The sequence below is a fragment of the Rhincodon typus genome, chromosome 32, assembly GCF_021869965.1.
Source record: "Rhincodon typus isolate 14 chromosome 32, sRhiTyp1.1, whole genome shotgun sequence".
NCBI classification, from domain to species: domain Eukaryota; kingdom Metazoa; phylum Chordata; class Chondrichthyes; order Orectolobiformes; family Rhincodontidae; genus Rhincodon; species Rhincodon typus.
In genome coordinates, this window is record NC_063363.1 from 2284848 (window position 1) to 2305234 (window position 20387).

The 20387-nt window shown below is 40.7% G+C and overlaps 1 protein-coding gene across 1 annotated transcript in view; it reads right to left on the reverse strand.

The window, feature by feature from the left end:
- The window catches only part of LOC109937336 (glutamate receptor ionotropic, kainate 4), a 152845-nt gene that overhangs the window by 101426 nt on the left and 31032 nt on the right, over window positions 1-20387 (reverse strand). The window contains exons 4-6 of the mRNA XM_048615532.1: window positions 15366-15463; window positions 13174-13339; window positions 4937-5115 (exon numbers count right to left, since the gene is read on the reverse strand). Of these exons, the coding sequence (XP_048471489.1) occupies window positions 4937-5115; window positions 13174-13339; window positions 15366-15463 (443 nt within the window). The remainder of the gene's footprint in view (window positions 1-4936; window positions 5116-13173; window positions 13340-15365; window positions 15464-20387) is intronic.

Genomic DNA, 20387 nt, shown 5'->3' on the forward strand with positions numbered 1-20387 from the left:
AGAATTGCCCCTCATGTCTTTTTAAATCTTTCTCCTCTCATGTTAAAGATATGGCCTCTAATCTTGAAATCTCCCACTCTAGGGAAAAGATACCTGCCATTCACCTAATCTGTATCCCTCATGATTTTATAAACCTCTATAAGGTCGCCCCCTCAACCTCCTATGCTCCAGTGAAAATCTTCCAGCCTATCCAGCCCCTCCTTATAACTCAAACCCTACATTCCCAGCAACATCCTGGTAAATCTCTTCTGAACCTTCTCCAGTTTAATAACGTCCTTCCTTTAACAGGGTGACCAGAACTGGACCTAGTACTCCAGAAGAGGCCTCACCAATGTCTTGTACAACCTCAACATAACGTTCAACTTCTATACTCAAAGGTCTGAGCAATGAAGGCATGCATGCCAAATGCTTTCTTAACCACCCTATTTACATGTGATGCAAACTTCAAAGAATTACGTACCTGAACCCCTAGGTCTCTCTATTCTACAATAGTCCAAGGTCCTAATTTTAATTGTTTGTTTTGCCAAAATGCAATAGCTTGCATTTATCCAAATTAAACTCCAAATGTCACTCTTTAGCCCATTGATCCATTTCATCAAGATTTCTTTGTAATCTTTGATAACCTTCTTCACTGTCCATTATACAATCAATCTTAGTGTCATGCACAAACTTACTAACCATGCCTTCTATATTCTCATCTAAATCATTTGTATAAATGAGAAACAAAAGTTGACCCAGCACCGGTCCCAATGGAACACTGCTGATCACAAACCTCCAGTCCGAAAAACAACCCTCCACCATCACTCTCTGTCTCCTGTCATTAATGTGGAGGTGCCGGTGTTGGACTGGGGTGGTCAAAGTCAGAAGTCACACGACTCCAGGTTATAGTCCAACAGGTTTATTTGGAATCACACAAGTTTTCGAAGTGCAGCCTCTTCGTCAGGTGCAGTGGTGTGACCCATTGATCTCTTACTTATTAATTTTGCGTCTGATACTACCTCACTCATTAACACCTGACGAAGGAGTAAGACTCAGAAAGCTTGTGTTTTCAAATAAACCTGTTGGACTATAACCTGGTATCGTGTCATTTCTGTCCTTGTCTAACCCAGTCCAACACCGGCACTTCCACATCATGCCTGCACTCTTTATACTTTCACTCCCTCTATTGTTTTGGGGCAGGCGATAGTCTAACGGCATTATTGCTGGACCGTCAACCTAGAGACGTAGGTAATGTTCAGGGGATCCAAGATTGAATCCCACCACAGCAGGTGGCGAAATTAAAATTCAATTAAAAAATCTGGAATTTAGAGTCCTAACAATGACCATGAATCCATTGTCAATAGTTGGAAAAACCCATCTGGTTCACTAATGTGCATTTAGGGAAGGAAACTGCCATCCTAACTGGTCTGGCCTACACGTGATTCCAGACCCACAGCAATGTGGTTGACTCTTAACTGCCCTCTGGGCAATTAGGGATGGGCAATAAATGCTGCCTAGCAGAGATGCCCTCATTCCATGAATGAATTTTAAAAAAGGAGATTCATTTGAACCCAGTTGTCTATATCTAATATACAATTCCTTTTTATTCTTCACGTGAATCTCAATATCTTCATTCATACAATGTTCTCTAATCCTACCAACCTTCCCTTTCACTCTAACAGGATCATAGTGACTCTGAACATGTTATTTTACCTTTGAAAGACTCCCACTTATCAGATGTCCCTTTACCTGCAAACAGTGTAATCCAATCAGTTTTTGAAAGTTCTGGACTCCTACTATTAAAATTTGCCTTACTCCAGTTAAAAGCTTTAATTTTTATGGAGGCTTATCTTTTTCCATAACTATTTTAAAACAAATCGAATTATGATCACTAGACCCAAAGTGTTAGCCTACTATCACTTCAGTAACTTGTCCTGTCTTATTACCCGAGAGAAGGTCAAATGTTGCTCCTTCTCTAGTCGGAACGTTTACATATTCATATAGAAAATTTTCTTGAACACACGTAACAAATTCTTCACTGTCCAAACCTTTAACACCACAGTAGTCCCAGTCTATGTTTGGAAAATTATAATCACCTATTATTACAATCTTATTATTCTTACATATATCTGAGATCTCTATACATATTTGTTCCTCAATTTCCCTCTGACTATTGGGGGAGGAGTCTATAGTACAATCCCATCAAGGTGATCATTCCTTTTTCATTTCTAATTTCAACCCATATATTTTCACTGGATGATTTTTCAGAAATATCTTCCCTAGCTACAGCAGTAATGTTTTCCTTAGTCAAAAACACCGCTCCTATTCCTCTTTTGCTTCTTTTTCTATCCTTCCTACAGCAACTGAAACCCAGAACATTGAGCTGCAGTTCTGTCTGTCCCTCAGCCAAGTTTCCATAATGGCTATGACGTCCCAATCCCATGTTCCCAAAGGGGTCAATAACCAGGGCACAGTTTTAAGGATGAAGGACGTTGAAGGGGATTTCAGGCCTTTTGTTTTCACCCAGAGGGTTCATACTCATTGCCTGCAAGGGTGATAGAGGCAAGAATCCTTAAGCATATAAGAACTATTTGGCCGAGCACTTCAGAAACAGGGGAATTTATAATGGGGAACAAAGACGGCAGAGCAATTAAATACTTTAGTATATCTTCATGAAGGAAGACACAAATAGCATCCCAAAAATATAGGGGAGCACAGTGTCTAAATGGAAAGAGGAACTGAACAAATTTCATATTAGTACAGAAATGGTATTGGGGAAACTCAAGAAAGTGAAGGCAGGTAAGTCCCCAGGGCATGATAACATTCATCCCAGAGTAATTAGGAAGTGGTCCTCAAAATAGACAATATGCTAATGCTTATCTTCCACAATTCTACAGATTCAAACAGTTCCTATGGATTGGGGGGTGGCTAATACAAATCCACTATTTAAGAAGGGAGGCAAAGAGAGAACAGAATTATAGTCTGGTTACCCTGACATCAGTAATGGGGAAAAGATAGAGTCCATTGTAAAAGATGCAATAGCAGAGCACTTGGAAGATATTAACAGGATCAGATAGATTCAGCATGGATTTATGAAACAGAAATCATGCTTGACAAATCTGCTGGAACTTTTCAAGGATCTAGCTAGTAGAGTGGATAAGGGGAAACCAGTAGGCATGGTTCACTTGGATTTTCAGAACGGCTTTTGATAAACTCTTACATACAAAATTAGCATGTAAAATTAAAGCGCATGGAATTGGAAGTCTTGCACTGACATGGATTGAGAACTGGTTGGCAGTCAGGAAACAAAGAGCATGAATAAACAAAAACCGAAAGAACTGTGGATGCTGTAAATCAGGAACAAAAACAAAGTTGCTGGAAAAGGTCAGCAGGTCTGGCAGCATCTGTGAAGGAGAAAACAGAGTTAATGTTTTGGGTCCGGTGACCCTTCCTTAGAACCTGAATAAACAGGAATAAACAGGTCATTTTCCAAGTGGTAATCCGTGACAAGTGGGGTTCTGCAAGCATGAGTACTTGGACCTCACCTCTTCACAATATGTATTAATTGTTTGGACGAGGAAATTACATATATTTTCAATTTTGCAAGTGACACAAAACTGGGTGGAAGGCTATGCTGTGAGGAGGATGCAGAGAAGCTTCAGTGTGATTTAGGCAAGTTAAATAAGTGGGAAAATGCACGGCATGCAGTTATAATGTGGATAAAAGTGAGGTTATTCATTTTGGTAGCAAAAATAGAAAGGCAGATGGTATGTTGGCCTTCATGGCGAGAGGATTCAAGTACAGGAGCAAGGATGTCTTGCTGCAATTGTACTGGAGATTAGTGAGGCTGCACCTGGAGTATTATATGTAGTTTTGTTCTCCTTATCCGAGGAAGAATATACTGGCAATGGAAGGAGTGCAATGAAGGTTCACCAGGCTGATTCCTAGGATGGCAGGACTGATGTATAAAGAGAAACTGGATTGGTTACGACTATATTCACTGGAGTTTAAAAGAATGAGGGTGGATTTCAAATAAACCCATCAAATTCTAATAGGACTAGATAGGGTATACACAGGGAGGACATTTCTGACGGTGGGAGAGTCCAGAACCAGGGTTCTCAGTCCAAGGATATGGGATTGGCTATTTAGGTCATAGATGATGAGAAATTTCTTCATCGAGAAAGTGGCGAGCATGATGGAATTCTCTGCCACAGGGAGCTGTTGAGTCCAAACACTGAAGATTCTCAAGTTCTGAGGAAGGGTCACTCGATCTGAAACGTTAATTCTGATTTCTCTGTACAGATGCTGCCAGACCTGTTGAGCTTTTCCAGCTATTTCTGTTTCTGTTACTTTCAAAAAGGACGTAAATATAGCTCTTAGGATTAAACTGACAAAATCAGAACTGATTGGAGGATCAGTCATGACCATACTGAATGGAGGAGCAGGCTTGAAAAGCCAAATGGCTTACTCCTGCTGCTAAACTCTATGTTTCTATTTTTCCAAATGCTTGAAAATGGGATTAGAATAGATGGATGTTTGATGACTGACACAGACATGATGGGCTTCTTTGCCTGCTGCAAAAATTCTACAACTATGACATTCTCTAGAAACTGGATAACCCAGCTTGCCGGGCTGTCAGGTTTGTTGAATGGAAAGGGTTACTTTGAAGTGTGTGGGGATGGAGGGTTGGGGTGGGGCAGGGGAATCTGATTCTGAAGAGTTATGAAATTTCGTTTCATATGATAATGCTGTAAACATCTTATCACTGCCTTTCAGCATCGACTTGTTAATATATTGAACTGTATGAAATGGCAACATTCTGCAGTCTTATTACAGAAATGAATGAATAATCAATCTAAACAACTCAATTGGAACAATTAAGCTATTTATCTGGGCCTTTCATTGACTATTAAAATTCTTGATGGTCACAGTCTAGAGACTTTAACACTGAGCGTACCTTGTGAAGGATGGATTGTGACGTTGAAGTGCTGGCATCAATAATTATTGTTGCAATTTTATCATCTCGAATTTCCTTCAAAACTGGTGTAGAATCCTGACTTTGGTCCAGCATTCGCACTGACAAAGTGTCCTTGGAAATGAGAAATTGGCGTAATAGCTTCTCCAAATTCAAGAGGCCTGCAACAAAATCAGGGAGCAAGAGAATGTTTTCAGAATAAATCAATATGTACAGCCATGCATAAATTAAATTGGAATGAGATTTTTTTCTGTGTTTCTTGGGAGGGAGTTTTATTTTCAATGGTGTAAATACCCAAGTCATATGCTGAATTTGTATAAAGCTTTGGTCAGACCACAACCTGATGGTTGCACCCAATTCTTTTTACACAATTTTAGGGAAGATGTGAAGGACCTAGAGAAGGGCAGAGGAAATAAACTAGGGATGAGAGAATTTATCTGCAAAGGTTAATTGGATAAGCTGAATAAAAACCAAAAGAACTGCGGATGCTGTAAATCAGGAACAAAAACAGAAGTTGCTGGAAAAACTCAGCAGGTCTGGCAGCATTTGTGAAGAGAAAAATCAGAGTTAACATTTCAGGTCCAGTGACCTGCTGAGCTTTTCCAGCAACTTTTGTTTTTGTTGTGAACTGGATAAGCTGGCTTTCTTCTCCTTGGAGCACAGGAAATTAAGGGTTGATTTGATCACGGTGTAACGATTCTGAGTTTTAGATAAATTGCTCCATTGACTGATGGTACGAGAAATAGGCGACACAGATTTAAGGTTTGGAGGTAGAGATTGGAGGGGATTGAACATAGAACATAGAACAGTACAGCACAGGAATGGGCCCTTTAGCCCACGATGTTGTGCCAAATACGATGCTAAATTAAACTGATCCCTTCTGCATGCTCTTGATCCATATCCTTCCATTCTTTATATACTTATGTGCTTATCTAAAAATCCTTAAACTCTCCTGTTGTATTTGCTTCCACCACCACCCCTGGCAGCATATTCCAGATTCTACCACTCTGTGTAAAAAACTTGCCTCCACATCTCCTTTGAACTTTTCCCCCCTCTCACCTTAAATGTATGTCCCCCAGTATTAGACATGTCAACTCTGGGGAAAAGATTCTGACCATCAACCCTATCCATGCATCTCATAATGTTATAGACTTCTATCAAGTCTCCCCTCAGCCTCCGCCACTCCACAGAAAACAACCCGAGTTTTTCTAGCCTCTCCTTATACCTTATTTCCTCTAATCCAGGCAGCATCCTGGTAAACCTCTTCAGCACCCTGTCCAAACCCTCCACATCCTTCCTGTAATGTGGTGACTAGATTGAACACAATACTCTAGTGTGGCCTAACCAAAGTTTTATAAAGCTGCAACATGACTTCCTGACTCTTGTACTCAGTTCCCCAACCAACAAAGGCAAGCATGCCATATGCCTTCTTTACCACCCTATCTACTTGTGAAGTCACTTTCAGGGAGCTATAGACTTGACACCAAGATCCCTGTGTTCATTAATGCTGTTCAGGGTCTTTCCATTAACTGTATACTTTTCCTGAACATTTGATCTCCCAAAGTACAGATCAGTGTGAGGTGTTGCACTTTGAAAAGTCAAATCAAGGTAGGATTTATACAGTAAATGATAAAGTCCTGGGGAGTGTTGTGGAACAGAGGGACCTAGGAGTAAAAGTACATAGTTAATTGAAAGCAGCATAACAGGTGGACAGGTGGTGAAGAAGGCATGTAGCATGCTGGCCTTCATTGGTCAAGGCATTGAGTCGGGAGTTGGGACATTATGTTACAGTTGTATAAGTCGTTGATGAGACTACACACAGAAGACTGTGTACAGTTTTGGTCACGCTATTATAGGAAAGACATAGTTAAACTGGAAAGTGTGCCAAGAAGATTTACAAAGATGTTGCCAGGACTAGTAGGCCCGAGTTATGGGGAGAAGTTGGCCAGGGTAGGACTTTATTCCTTGGAACATACGAGAATGAGGGGTGACCTTATTGTGGTGTACAAAATCATGAGGGGCATGGATAGGATGAACGCATATATTCTTTATCACCAGGGATGAGGAATTGAAAACTAGAGGGCATAGGCTTAAGGTGAGGGGGGAAAGACTTAAGAAGGACCTGAGGGGCAACTTCTTCATGCAGAGAGTGGTGCATATATGGAATGGGCTGCCAGAGAAAGTGGTTGAGGCACATACAATAGCAACATTTAAAAAACTTTTGAATAGGTACATGGATAGGAAGGGTTTAGAGGGATATGGACCAAATATGGGCAATTGGAACTAGCGGAGTGGGCACCATAGTCAGCATGGACCAGTTTAGGCTGAAGGGCCTATTTCCATGCTGTATTAATCCGTGACTCTGTAAGGTCAAAAGAGGGGATGTTCACTGATGATTACACAATATTGGGTACCATTTGAAACTCCTCAGAAGCTGAAGTAGTTCTTGTCAATATGTGGCAAGACATTGACAATATCCAGACTTGTACGAATGAATGGCAAGTAATAATTGTCTCACACAAATAATAGTAGGTCCCTCGAAAGTGTTGTCGAACAAACAGACCTGGGGGTTCAGGTATATAGTTTTTTGAAATTTGCATCAAAGGTAGACAGGGTGGTTGAGAAGGTGTTTAGCATGCTTGCCTTCATTGCTCAGATCTTTGAGTGTAGGAGTTGGGATGGCATGTTGAGGTTGTACAGACGTTGGTGAGGCCACTTTTGGCTTACTGTGTACAGTTCTGGTTGCACTGATATAGGAAGGATACTATTAAACAGGAGAGGTTTCAGAAAAAATTTACCAGATGTTGCCAGGAATGGAGGGTTTGAGATATAAAAATAGACTGGAAAGTCTGGGATGTCTTTCACTGGAGCATAGGAGGTTGAGGGGTGACCTTATTGAGGTTTATAAAATCATGACAGGCATAGATAAGGTGACTAACAAGGGTCTTTTCCCGAGGGTAGGGGAGTGCAAAACTAGTGGTGCATATTTTTAATGTGAGAGAAGAAAGATTGAAAAAGGGCATGAGGGGAAACTTCAACATAGAGAGGGTGGTTCATATGTGGAATGAAGTGCCAGAGGACGTGATAGATGTAGGTACAGTTTCAACATTCAAAAGACATTTGGATAAGTACATGAATAGGAAAGGTTTGGAGGGATATGGGCCAAATGCAGGCAGGTGGGACTAGTTTAGTTTGGGAACATAGTTGGTGTGGACTAGTTGGACCGAAGGATCTGTTTCCATGTTGTATGACTCTACGACTCTATAAGTGTTAGCAAGGACCATCTCCACCAAAAGAAACTGTAACCATTTCCTTTTTAACACTAAGTGGCATTATCATTGCTGAGTTGCCAAATATCCACCTCCTGGGAGTGACCATTGACCAAAAATTGAACCAGACCAGTAATATAAATGCCGTGGCTGCAAGAATAAGTCAAAGCCAATGAGATTATGTGGCAAATAACTAATTTCCTGGCTCGCTAAGTTGATCCTGGATATGGGGTGACTGTATTATGAGAAGTTGAGTAGTTTAGGGCCTGTACTCATTTTTGTTTAAAAGAATGAGAAGCAACCTTATGAAAATATATAATATTTTAGTGTAGATGCTGAAAGGTTCTTTTCTCACGTGGGACAGCGTAGGTCCAGGAGCCATAATCTCAGAGTAATCAGTTGCCCATTTAAGGCAAAGATGAGGAGGCATTTCTTCTCTCAGAGGATAGTGAATCTGTAGAATTCTTTACCACAGAGGGCTGTTGAGGCTGGGTTGTCACATATATTGAAGACTGAGACAAATAGATTTTCAATCAGTAAAGGAATCAAGAGTTTTGGGCAAAAGGCACGAAAGTGGAGTTGAGGATTATCTGACCAGCTATGATCTCATTGAATGGGGGAGCAGACTTTATGGGCTGAATGGCCTGCTACTGGTCCTACATCCTACAGTCTTATGAAATAATTCAGGGTTCAGAGTGGCTCTGATCATGCACTGGGGACAGTGACTAGTAAGAATTAATAAGGTTTAGTACTCCGTGGTTCATTGCGCAGGGAGTATGTTGCCATAAGATATAGGGTGACCCCAACAAGTCAGAGAACCCTGGATATCATGGGATATACAGGATTGGATAAGAAAACAAAAGGAAGCTTATGGTAGATACAAAAGGCTCTAAACAATGGATTACCAATAGTATAGAAATTGCAGGGTGTTGCTTAAAAAAGAAATTAGGAAAGCGAAAAAGGACCAGGAAAAGGACTCTGCAAGTAACATTAAGGAAAATCCAAAGGTGTTTTATAAGAGTGTTAGGAGCAACAGAATAAGTAGGGAAAGAGGAGGGCCCATTAAGAACCAAAGTGGCAATCTCTGTGTGTGGAGCTGGAAGACATAGATATATCTCAGGCTGCTGTGGAAGGCAAGGGAGGAGACTACAAAGGATCTGACTTGAATTTTCAAATCCTCTCTGGCGACATGAGGACAGCTAATGTCATACCATTATTCAAGAAGGTGATGAGGACAAATAAGGCAACTACAGGCTAGTGAATCTAACATCTATGGTAGGCAAACTACTGGAAAAATTCTGAGTGTCAGAATGAATCTCCACTTGCAGAGGCAAGAATTAACCAACAGTCATCAGAACAACTTTGACAGGGAGATTATATCAAAAAAATCTGATTGAATATTTTTGAGGAGGTCACTAGGTGTGCAGTATAGAACATAGAACAGTACAGCACAGTACAGGCCCTTCAGCCCACGATGTTGTGCCGAACTTTTACCCTAAACCTAAGGTCTATTTAACCTCCGCTGCTACCTTATACTATCATCCATATGCCTATCTAATAGCCACTTAAATGCCCCTAATGAGGCCGACTCCACTACCCTCTCCGGCAATACATTCCATGCCCCGACCACTCTCTGAGTAAAGAACCTACTTCTGACGTCTCCCCGATATCTACCTCCTTTCACTTTAAAACTACGTCCCCTTGTAAAAGCTACCTCCACCCTGGGAAAAAGTCTCTGGCTGTCCACTCTATCTATACCTCTGATCATTTTGTACACCTCTATCAAGTCACCTCTCATCCTTCGTCGTTCTAAAGAGAAAAGCCCTAGCTCTCTCAACCTTTCCTCGTAAGACCTTCCCTCTATTCCAGGCAACATCCTGGTAAATCTCCTCTGCACCTTTTCCAACGCTTCCACATCTTTCCTGTAATGAGGCGACCAGAACTGGACCCAATACTCCAGATGTGGCCGAACCAGGCTTTTGTATAGCTGGAGCATAACTTCACGGCTCTTGAACTCAATCCCTCTATTAATGAAAGCTAACACACCATACGCCTTCTTAACAACTCTATCCACCTGGGTGGCAGCTCTCAGGGAACTGTGAACATGAACCCCAAGATCCCTCTGCTCCTCCACACTGCCAAGAATCTTTCCGTTAACCCTGTATTCTGCTTTCAAGTTTGTCCTTCCAAAATGAATCACCTCACACTTTTCAGGGTTAAACTCCATCTGCCATTTCTCAGCCCAGCTCTGCATTTTATCAATGTCCCTCTGTAACCTAGAACAGCCCTCCGCGCTGTCCATAACATGACCCACCTTCGTAACGTCCGTATAGGGCAGTGCAATTGATGTAGAAACACTGAATCATAGAAAATAGGAGCATAAGTAAGCCATGTGACCTCCTGAGCCTGCTCTGCCATTTAGTATGTTCATGGTTGATCATCAAGCTCAATTCCATTATCCTGCCCTCCCACTGTATCCCTTGATCCTTTTAGCCACAAGAGCTCTATCTACCGACTTCTTGAAAACACAAAGTTTTGGCCTCAACCACTCTCTGTGATAATGAATTCCACAGGCTCACCATACTGTGGGTGAACAAATTTCTTCTCATCTCAGAGTTTACACTTTATCCTTAAACTATGATTCTAGGTTTTGAACTTAACAACCATTTGGAACATCCTTCCTGCATTTAACCTGTCTACTTCTGTTAGAATTTTATAGATTTTTAGGAGATCCCCCTCATTCTCCTAAATTCCAGTGAGTACATCCTAACTGAATCAACCTCTCTCACATGTGACTTTTGTCATCTCAGGAATCAATTTGGTATATCTTCACTACACTCCCTTCATATAGCAAGAACATCCTTCTTAAGATAAGGAGATCAAAACTACACATAATATTCCAGGTATGGCCTCATCAATACCGTGTATAATTGCAGCAAGATATCCTGCTGCTGTACTTGAATACTCTCGCTTTGAAGGCCAGCATACAGTTTGCCTTCTTTACTGCCTGTGGCACCTGTGTGTTACTTTCAGCAATTGGTGCACAAGGACGCCTAGATCTCTTTGAACATTCCCGTCTCTCAATTTACAGCCATTCAAATAATAATCTGCCTTCTTATTTTTGCTACCAAAGTGGATAACCTAACATTTATCCATATTATACTGCATCTGCCATGCATTTACCCACTCACTCAGCTTGTCCAAATCACATTGAAACATCTCTAATATCCCCCTCACAGCTCACCCTTCCACCCAGCTTTGAGTCATCTGCAAATTGAGATATTACATTTAGTTCCCTCATCTAAATCATTATATTATGAATAGCTGGGGTCTTAATACCTGCGGTATCCCACTAATCAGTGCCTGTCACTCAGAAAAAGATTCATTTATTCCCACTGTTTGTTTCCTGTCTGCTAAGCAATTTTCTATCCATTTCAATGCACTATCCCAATCCCATACACTTTAATTTTATACATTATTCTCTGATGTGGGACTTTGTTCTGACAGTCCAAATAAACCACATCCACTGCTCCCCCCATCAATTCCACTAGTTGCATCCTCAAAGAAATCCAGTAGATTTGTCAAGCATGATTTCCCTTTTGTAATTCCATGCTGACTATGTCTGCTTCTGCCACCGTTTTTTAAGTATCCTGCTATAAAATCCTTGATAATGGACCCTTGGCATCTTCCCCACTCCCGATGTCAGACTCAATGGTCTATAATCCCCTGTTTTCACTCTCGTCTCCCTTTTCAAATAGTGAGGTTACATTAACCACCCTCTAATCTGTAGGAACAGTTCCAGAGTCTAATGAATCTTGGAAAATTAACACCAATACATCCACTATTTTTAGGGCTACTTCCTTAAATCCTTAATAGATTATCAGGCTGTGGGGATTTATCAGTTTTCAATGCCATCAATTTCTCTACATTATTGCTCTAGTAATATAGATTTGTTTCAGTTTTCTCCCTGTCATTAAACCCATCATTTCTGGGACATTATTCACGTCCTTTTTTGTGAAGTCAGAAGTGAAGTATGAATTTAGTTCGTTAGCCATTTTTTTGTTTCCCATTATAAACTCCCCCATTTCTGACTGTAAGGGACCTACATTAGTTTTCACCAATCTTTTTCTCTTTACACACCTATAAGAACTTTTACAATCAGTTCTTATATTCCCCATGTAGTCTACATGCACTTCAGGAAAAGTTCATCATTGTGGAAATGAAAGCTGGCAGCAGTGTCTACCATCTAGAGTTTGCACTGCACCAATTGGCAGAGGCTCTTTCTAAAATGTCTCCCAAGCCCATCATTGTGCAACATCCTGGAATTTCCTCCTTGACAACACTTTGTGATCCACATCGATTGCAGTAGTTCATGAAGATGGCTCAACACTAACTTCTCAAAAGCAATTAGGGAGGATCGATTAATGCTGGCCTTGCCATTGATAGCCACATTCCAAGAATAAATAAAACTGATGATGCCCACTTCCAACTGGAACAGATGCATGAATGTTCAATAATTGTACATTAATTCAAAATAACTTTTTTTTGGGATGAATGCAGGCAATCAATCATGAGGGCAGAAGTGTGTCTGGATGCTGCTATTCTTTTTGATATCACAGACTGGGCTGGATTTGGAATAAAATGTAGCGCAAGATGGCTCATTTATTTATTCACTGACTGGTCAGGGAAATATGATTAGCTATTAAGGCTACAATGAGGTACAATACACTGAAAGAATTAAAACTTCATCCCCCTTTACACTTTCCACTTCAAAGCCAATTCTCAGCGGATTGAGTTCCCTCCCAGCTATGATAGTATTGCACTGATATTTACGAGGTGTCCACACACGACACCTTTACGCAATTTGAATGACTGTTTCATCCAGATGTTAGTGTTTGAGACAATGAAGATTTTTTTTTCATAAGCAATGTTTGCCTTTGCTATTCTTACATTCAGCTTTTGCACATATCAGGCATGCCATGGTTCTGTTGAAGAAGTTCAAGATGCTAGCAATAGCCAAGCTGATGTCCATGTTACTTGGGTGCAGGTTTAATGTAGTGAATCTCAAAAACTGCAATTTAGGAATTTCTTCAGCAGCTACTTTCACATGAGGTATCTGCATTGATAAAAATAGCAACATGTTACACACGTGGTAAATAAAGGGTTGTTACTTATTAGTTAATTGATCAGCTGTACTCTGTTCAGATTCCCCTGATATGTTGTGGATACACATTTAGGTGGCAGAACTTCCTGACCCTTACCCTAACCAATATGCATTAAAAACAATTGGTTAACAGAGCTAATGTTATTTTGAGCTAAAACAAATCTCTACATTTTTATAGCAAAATTATAGATTTTAGTTTATATTAAGTACATACATATACACACACATTTGATTTGTTTTTACATAAAGGAGCAATAAAGCTCATGGTTTTGATCCTATTTGAGCAGAAGCTTATTTTTTGCCAGTCACAGAGATACAGTGAATTTAAGCAGGAGGCGTGCAGCAATGAAATTTGATCAGCTTCCAAGATGCATTGTTTCCCAACTATTTCTTATAACTATAGGACAATTTTAATCTACGCCTATGGTTAAATACCCTGGCTTAACAATGGTTATTCACTGATAACATAAAACTAAAAGGAAAAGCTATTATGAGTGCAAAGTATCATAGACACCCAGCTGATTGGGAGAAATATGACAAACAGCCAAAGGATACAAAGAAAGTAGTCATAGCTGCAAAAGGAAAGAAGAAGAAAAAGCTTGCAAGTGATACTAGAGAAAGCAGCAGACAGAAAGCACATGGCTAAGGATAATGTGAATCCTGTACTGGTACTCAGGATAATAAAAAAGGAACTCGTAATCATGGTAAACGATCCTTATCCTTCAGTCAGTCTTTTACATGTTTGAGGTCATGATCCTCTTACAACATTCCTCCATTGTTCAACTGGATCAAACTCAGCTTACCAGTTTCCATTCTGAGCTAATCTAATAATAGGTAGAGCATTTCTGCAGTACATTTCTTTCCTGCTTCTTCACTGTGACATCAGGCTTCCCAAGTGTTTAATTTTTGCCTCTTACTTCTCATCTACTCAGCAACATTGTCTGAAACACATAAGTTTCCACTGGAATGTTTGCAATATCTAGCTCTACTTCAGTGACTGTCTGTCTCAATCCCTCTACAATCTCTGATATTTCATGCTGCTTGCCTAACATCTTGGATTGGATTAGCAAAAAATTTCTCCAAATAAATATTGGTAAGTCTGAGAGCTTGGTCTTTGGTCCCTGCTACAAACTCTGTTGCCTCCTCACAGACTTTAACCCTCACATTCACTGCTGTCTGAGGCTGCACCACTCCATTTACAATCTTGATGTCCTATTTATCCCCAAAGCAGGTTTCTGAACTTATATCTTCTCCATCATTTGACTGCCTACTTCCATGTCTGTAATATCTCCCACATACAAGTCTGGTTGCACCACCAAAACTTTTGACCATGTTTTTGTTACCTCCAGACTGGAATATTCCAATATTCTCTTGATGCTCTCTCCTTCATAAACTTCAACACTTTTAATCTTAATTATAATCTTGCTGTAAGTTTCATTCAGCCAATACACTCCCTTGTCTGATGACCCACACTGGCTCCGAGTATATATATGTCTGATTTTAATGTTCTCTTCCTTGTCTTCAAATTCCAGCAATGGCCTTGCTTCTTCCAATCTCTATAACCTCCTCCAGCCCACAGCCACCCAAAATTTCTGAGCTCTTCTAATTCTAGCCTCTTGAACATTTTCAATTTTCACTGTTACAGTATTCTTTAAAACCTACTCACTTGACTAACCTGTAGATTGTCTGTACTAATATCTTTTTCTGTGCCTCTGACAATGTTTTGCTTCAGGTATTTTTTTGAGGCACGTTGAGGTGTTTTTACTGTGTTGAAGGCACTATTTGAATGTAAGCTGTGGTTGCTGAAATATTTGCTTCTGTAAGGCTAATGAGGGATCAAAATCAGGAAAATGGAATTGATCTACAGATCAGCTGTCATCTAATTGGATCAAAGAACTAAACAGCCCTTTATGGAGTTGCTATTTTTCTGTGAATAATGGTATTGGAAATCATCTGTTATTACAAATACCAATGTTACCTCCTTCTCTCCGCAAATGTGGCTGATAATAGAGGCAGATGCTGGGCTTGAAGAAGGGCCCAAGATGGCTACAACCCCCTTTGGCAGAATCTGACAAGCTGCAATAGAAAGAATTTTAATTAAAAATCAGTCATCCTGATAGCACAGTCACTGACTAACTGATTACATTTCCAGGATTACCATCAGTTAAACACTGCAGAATTCTGCGTTTTCATCCTTTCAAGCGAATTCTAAAATATAATTCAATAATGGAACAATGTATCATCCCACTTTAAACTCACGACTACTTAGTACATTAACTCTTATTTCATGCTTTAAATTGATTAAAAACAATTCTTAAACTTTTACAAACATTTTTCTCCCAAATTATAATTTCCTTTTCAAAATCACATCAATTCTTCTTCCAGTTGGAAAGATGGAAATAGAATGAAGTGAATGTGGGCTCACAACAATGAATTGGTATATCAAGCATCCTGCACAAAACTGAGGTAAATAGCATAAAGTGATGCGAGAAAGGAAAATGCATCCAGTTATCTTTTATTGGATCTCTCCTGCATCAGGTGGTCAGAAACAGGGCTGTTTAATGATGATTCCACAATGTCCAGCTCCATTTACAATCCTTCCAGCAATGATTGCTTCATACCATCTTACAGCAGGACTGGAGAACAGTCAGATGTGAGGTGACAGCTGTGGCAATGTTTTATTTTTAGTTTTCGAAAAATTCTTCAAAGAGTGCTTCTATCTAGAGGAATCCTCTTGTTCCCCTACCTAGATGCTCCCACAGCCCTTGTGGGGTTACGAATCGTACAGTAGTGGTGAACCTCCATTGTATCGGCCTCCTCCTTCAATGTTGTCATCATGGTCCTAATGTTGCATTTGTAGATTTGCCACATGCATTTCCTCCTCCTGATAACAGGATCAAGACCTAGCACTGAAAATTCAGCGTCATGAGTAAAGGAAGTTCAAGTTCCCCAGCCTGTGTTATTGGATTAATCAATAAATCCATTTGCTCAGCTTACTGATGAGGCATTACATGATTTATCCAAGTTCATGGTCACTAATGGCATCAGCAACCTTATGTATCATGTTGTTGATGGCATCAACATTAGATTTATTCTTGAGTTCTGTGCTTTTTAAAGTGAATCAAGTTAGTTTTCAGGAATACAACATTCTTCTAATTTATTTCACCAAATATCAGCATTAATAGAACATTTGTCTATAGTAAAAGTAAAAGTCAGAGAATAAGAGAAGGAGACTAAAGTTAAGATAGTAAATAAAAACTGAAAGAACTGCGGATGATGTAAATCAGGAACAAAAATAGATGTTGCTGGAAATGCTTCGCAGGTCTGGCAGCATCTGTGAAGAAACAATCAGAGTTAACGTTTTGGGTCCGGTGACTCTTCCTCACCGGATGCTGCCAGACCTGCTGAGCATTTCCAGCAACCTCTGTTTTTGTTGTTGTTGTTGTTAAAGTTAAAGTAGAATGGAGTATCTTTTAAGATGAAATAATTTGAAAAGGAGCTGCCTTGAGTTCTACTCACAAATTGGTTTTCCATTTTGGAAGCTGATGAGTGCACCAGTTCCTCAAGGGAGTACAATCAGACCCAAGCTTCTGCACTACAAGTGGCCTGACTATACAGAAGGGGAGAAACAAAAAAGCAGCAGTGACAATGACTGGGGATTCAGTACTGAGAGGAACAGATGTTTCTGTGGCTGCTTTTTGACTCTAGGAAGATGCAAAAATGGGTTAGTGTCAGAGTCAGGGGTGTCACTGAACGACTGCAGGGCATCCTGAAGGGGATGAACGATAAGGCAGATGTCATGGTACATGTTGGTACCAATGATAATAGGTAGAACGAAGTATGATTCTTTCATAAAGAATTCAGGAGCTCAGCAGTAGATTAAAAATCAGGACCATTAAAGTTATAATCTTTGGATTACTCTCAGTGCCATGTGCTGATGAGTGCAGAAATAGGAGAAAAGAGCAGATGAATGTGTGGCTCAAGAGGTGATGCAAGAGGGAGGATTTGTGATTCCAGGGTCATTTCTGGAGGAAGATGGGACCTGTACAGGCAGGATGGTCTGTACCTGAACCAGAACGGCACCAACATCCTTGCAGATGGTTGTGCTGGTGGTGATGGGAAGCAGTATAAATTAGTTCAACAGAGAGAAGGTATACATAGCATTAGTACAACAGGGAAAAAGCATTATGTAGTAAAGGAACTAAGGCAGGGGAGTTCAGCCATGTTGCTTTTCAAAGGAATAAGTTGAGGCTGGATGGCCTCTAATGGTAGGCGTATTATATGTATGACAGATGAGTTAAGGTGAATGGCTGGAGGTTTAAAGGGGTTTTGAGGAAAATGGTTTTCACCCAAAGGGTAGTTGGGGTCTGGAATGCACTGTCTGGTAGTTAAGGTGGGAAAAGTACTTCAATGAACACTTTACATGTCATAACATTCAAGGCTATGGGACAATTGCTGGAAAGTGGGATGAGTGTAGATTTAGAGTAGTTTTTGATGGTGCAGAGTTGATAGGCCAAAGGTCCTTTTCTGTATTGCATGATCCTATGATTCTGTCAAAAGCAAATCCAAGAAATCTGAAATGAAGACCAGCTGGATTTTTCCAAAAATTGGCTAATGTGAATTTCAGAGAGTTTCGTGGAGAGTTTCTCTCCGTGGCTCTAGTGAGTTATCTCACACAATTCTATGCTGCTTTCATCCAAACAATTGCACCAATAGTCTACAGCACAGCGTCCCACAGCCATGGAAGTACTTATTGCTGCTGAAACTTTTCAGGTTTCCCACCATCATATTTAAAGCCTAGCCTTGTACCAGAAGAAACGCTTCAACCCAGAAATAACCACTTACAATTGATATAATGATTGATCCAGGAAAACCAAGAAGAAAAGCTTCTGAGTGTGAATAATAACACTTCATTGTGCAGATCTCAGAGTCATTTCCTTCAAATATGTTCACTGATGCTCAGTTTGGGTTCTGCCAGGGCCACTCGATCCCTGACCTCGTGACAGCCTTGGTCTAAACATGGACAAAAGAGCTGAGTTTCAAAGGTGAGGTGAGTGATAAACTTTGACATCAAGGCTGCATTCAACTCAATGTGGTTTTGAGGAGCTTTAGCAAAACTGGAGTCAATAGGAATTAGGGGGAAAACTCTCCACTAGTTGAAGTGAAACCTGGCACAAAAGAAGATGGTTGTTAATACTGGAGGTCAGTCATCTCAGTTCCAGAACATCTCTGCAGGAGTTCCTCAGGATAGTGTCCGAGATCCAAATATCTTCAGTTGCTTCATCAATGACCTTCACTTCAGCTTAAGGTCAGAAATGGGGATGTTTGCTGATGATTGTGCAATGTTCAGCACCATTCGTGATTCCTTAAAAACTGAAAGAGTCCATGTTTAAATGCAGACTATATTCAGGTTTGAGCTGAAATGTGGCACACAAGTGCCTGACAATGACCATCTCTAAAAAGATAGACTCTCACCATTACTCCTTGAAAATGAATAGCATCCCCTTCACTAACACCCCACTACCATTAATCAGAAACTGAACTGGTCTAGCCATATAAATACAATGTGTACAAGAACAGGTCAGATGCTGGGAATCTCACAAGTAACTCACCTACTGACTCCCCAAAGCCTGTCCACCATCTACGCGGCACAAGTCAGAAGAACGATACAATATTCCCCACTTGCCTGCCTGAGTGCAGCTCCAACAACTTTCAAGAAATGGATGGCACGGTGGCTCAGTAGCTAGCACTGTTGCCTCACAGCACCAGGGACCCGGGTTCAATTCCAGCCTCGGGCAACTGTCTGTGTGGAGTTTGCAGGTTCACCCTGTGTCTGTGCGGGTTTCCTCCAGGTGCTCTGGTTTTCTCCCATAGTCCAAAGATGTGCAGACTAGGTGGATTGGCATGCTAAACTGTCCATAGTGTTCAGGAATGTGTAGATTAGGTGGGTTATAAGGGAATGTGCCTGGGTGGGATGCTCTGAGGGTCGGTGAGGACTTGTTGGGCCGAAGGGCCTGTTTCCACACTGTAAGGATTCTATGATCAATGAAGCTCATTCAGAATTAAAAAGCCTGCTTAAATGACATCTATAAATATTCACTCCCTCCACGACCACCAATGGTCAGTAGCTTTGATGTGTACCATTTAGAAATTCACCAAAGATCCTTAGATAGCATCTTCCAAATCCATGACCAGTAACATCTTGAAGGACAAGGGTAGCATATATCTGGAAACAATACCACCTGCTCTTCCAAGTCTGACTTGGATATAAATTATGTCATTGGGTCAAAGTCCTGGAACACTCTGCCTGTCAGTTTTGTGTGTCTACCTACAGCAAATGCTGCAGCAGTTCAAGAAGGCAGCTCATCATCATCTCAAGGGCAATTAGGGATGGATACCCAATCCCATGAATGAAAACAAATGATTGAAGCTCATTGGCTGAGCAGCTTGTCAATTGGGATGGTCAGCATCCAATGCAACCAATCTGGCATACGGACAATCCCAATTGACAGATTTACCTTCCAAAAATGGCTGTAGTTCTAAACAAGAGTAATTATTGGCTCAGCTAGATGTACCAGATACCCCAGTCCCTCTCAATTTGTTTACTTCATGTAGTGACTCTCAGATTGTTCTGTTGGACCTGGCTCCAACAAGGTGAGGTAAACTAAAGCAGCTACTAGTGTTTCACTTTTACCATAGAGGTCACTTCCCAAACTCCTCCCTGGATGGCATGCATGGCCCTGCTCTTGGCTGCTCTGTGTCAAGGCTCATGGCTCCTTCCCTTACAAACTTCTACATCAACTCCTACAGCTTGGAGACTTCAGAAACTGAAACCTTTCTGCTACAGGGAAACTGTTCTGATGTGAAACCTGATTCTGAACTGAACTTAAATCCTAGTGTAAGGTAACAAGGTGTAGAGCTGGATGAACACAGCAGGCCAAGCAGCATCAGAGGAGCAGGAAGGCTGACGTTTCGGGCCTACACCCTTCTTCAGAAATGG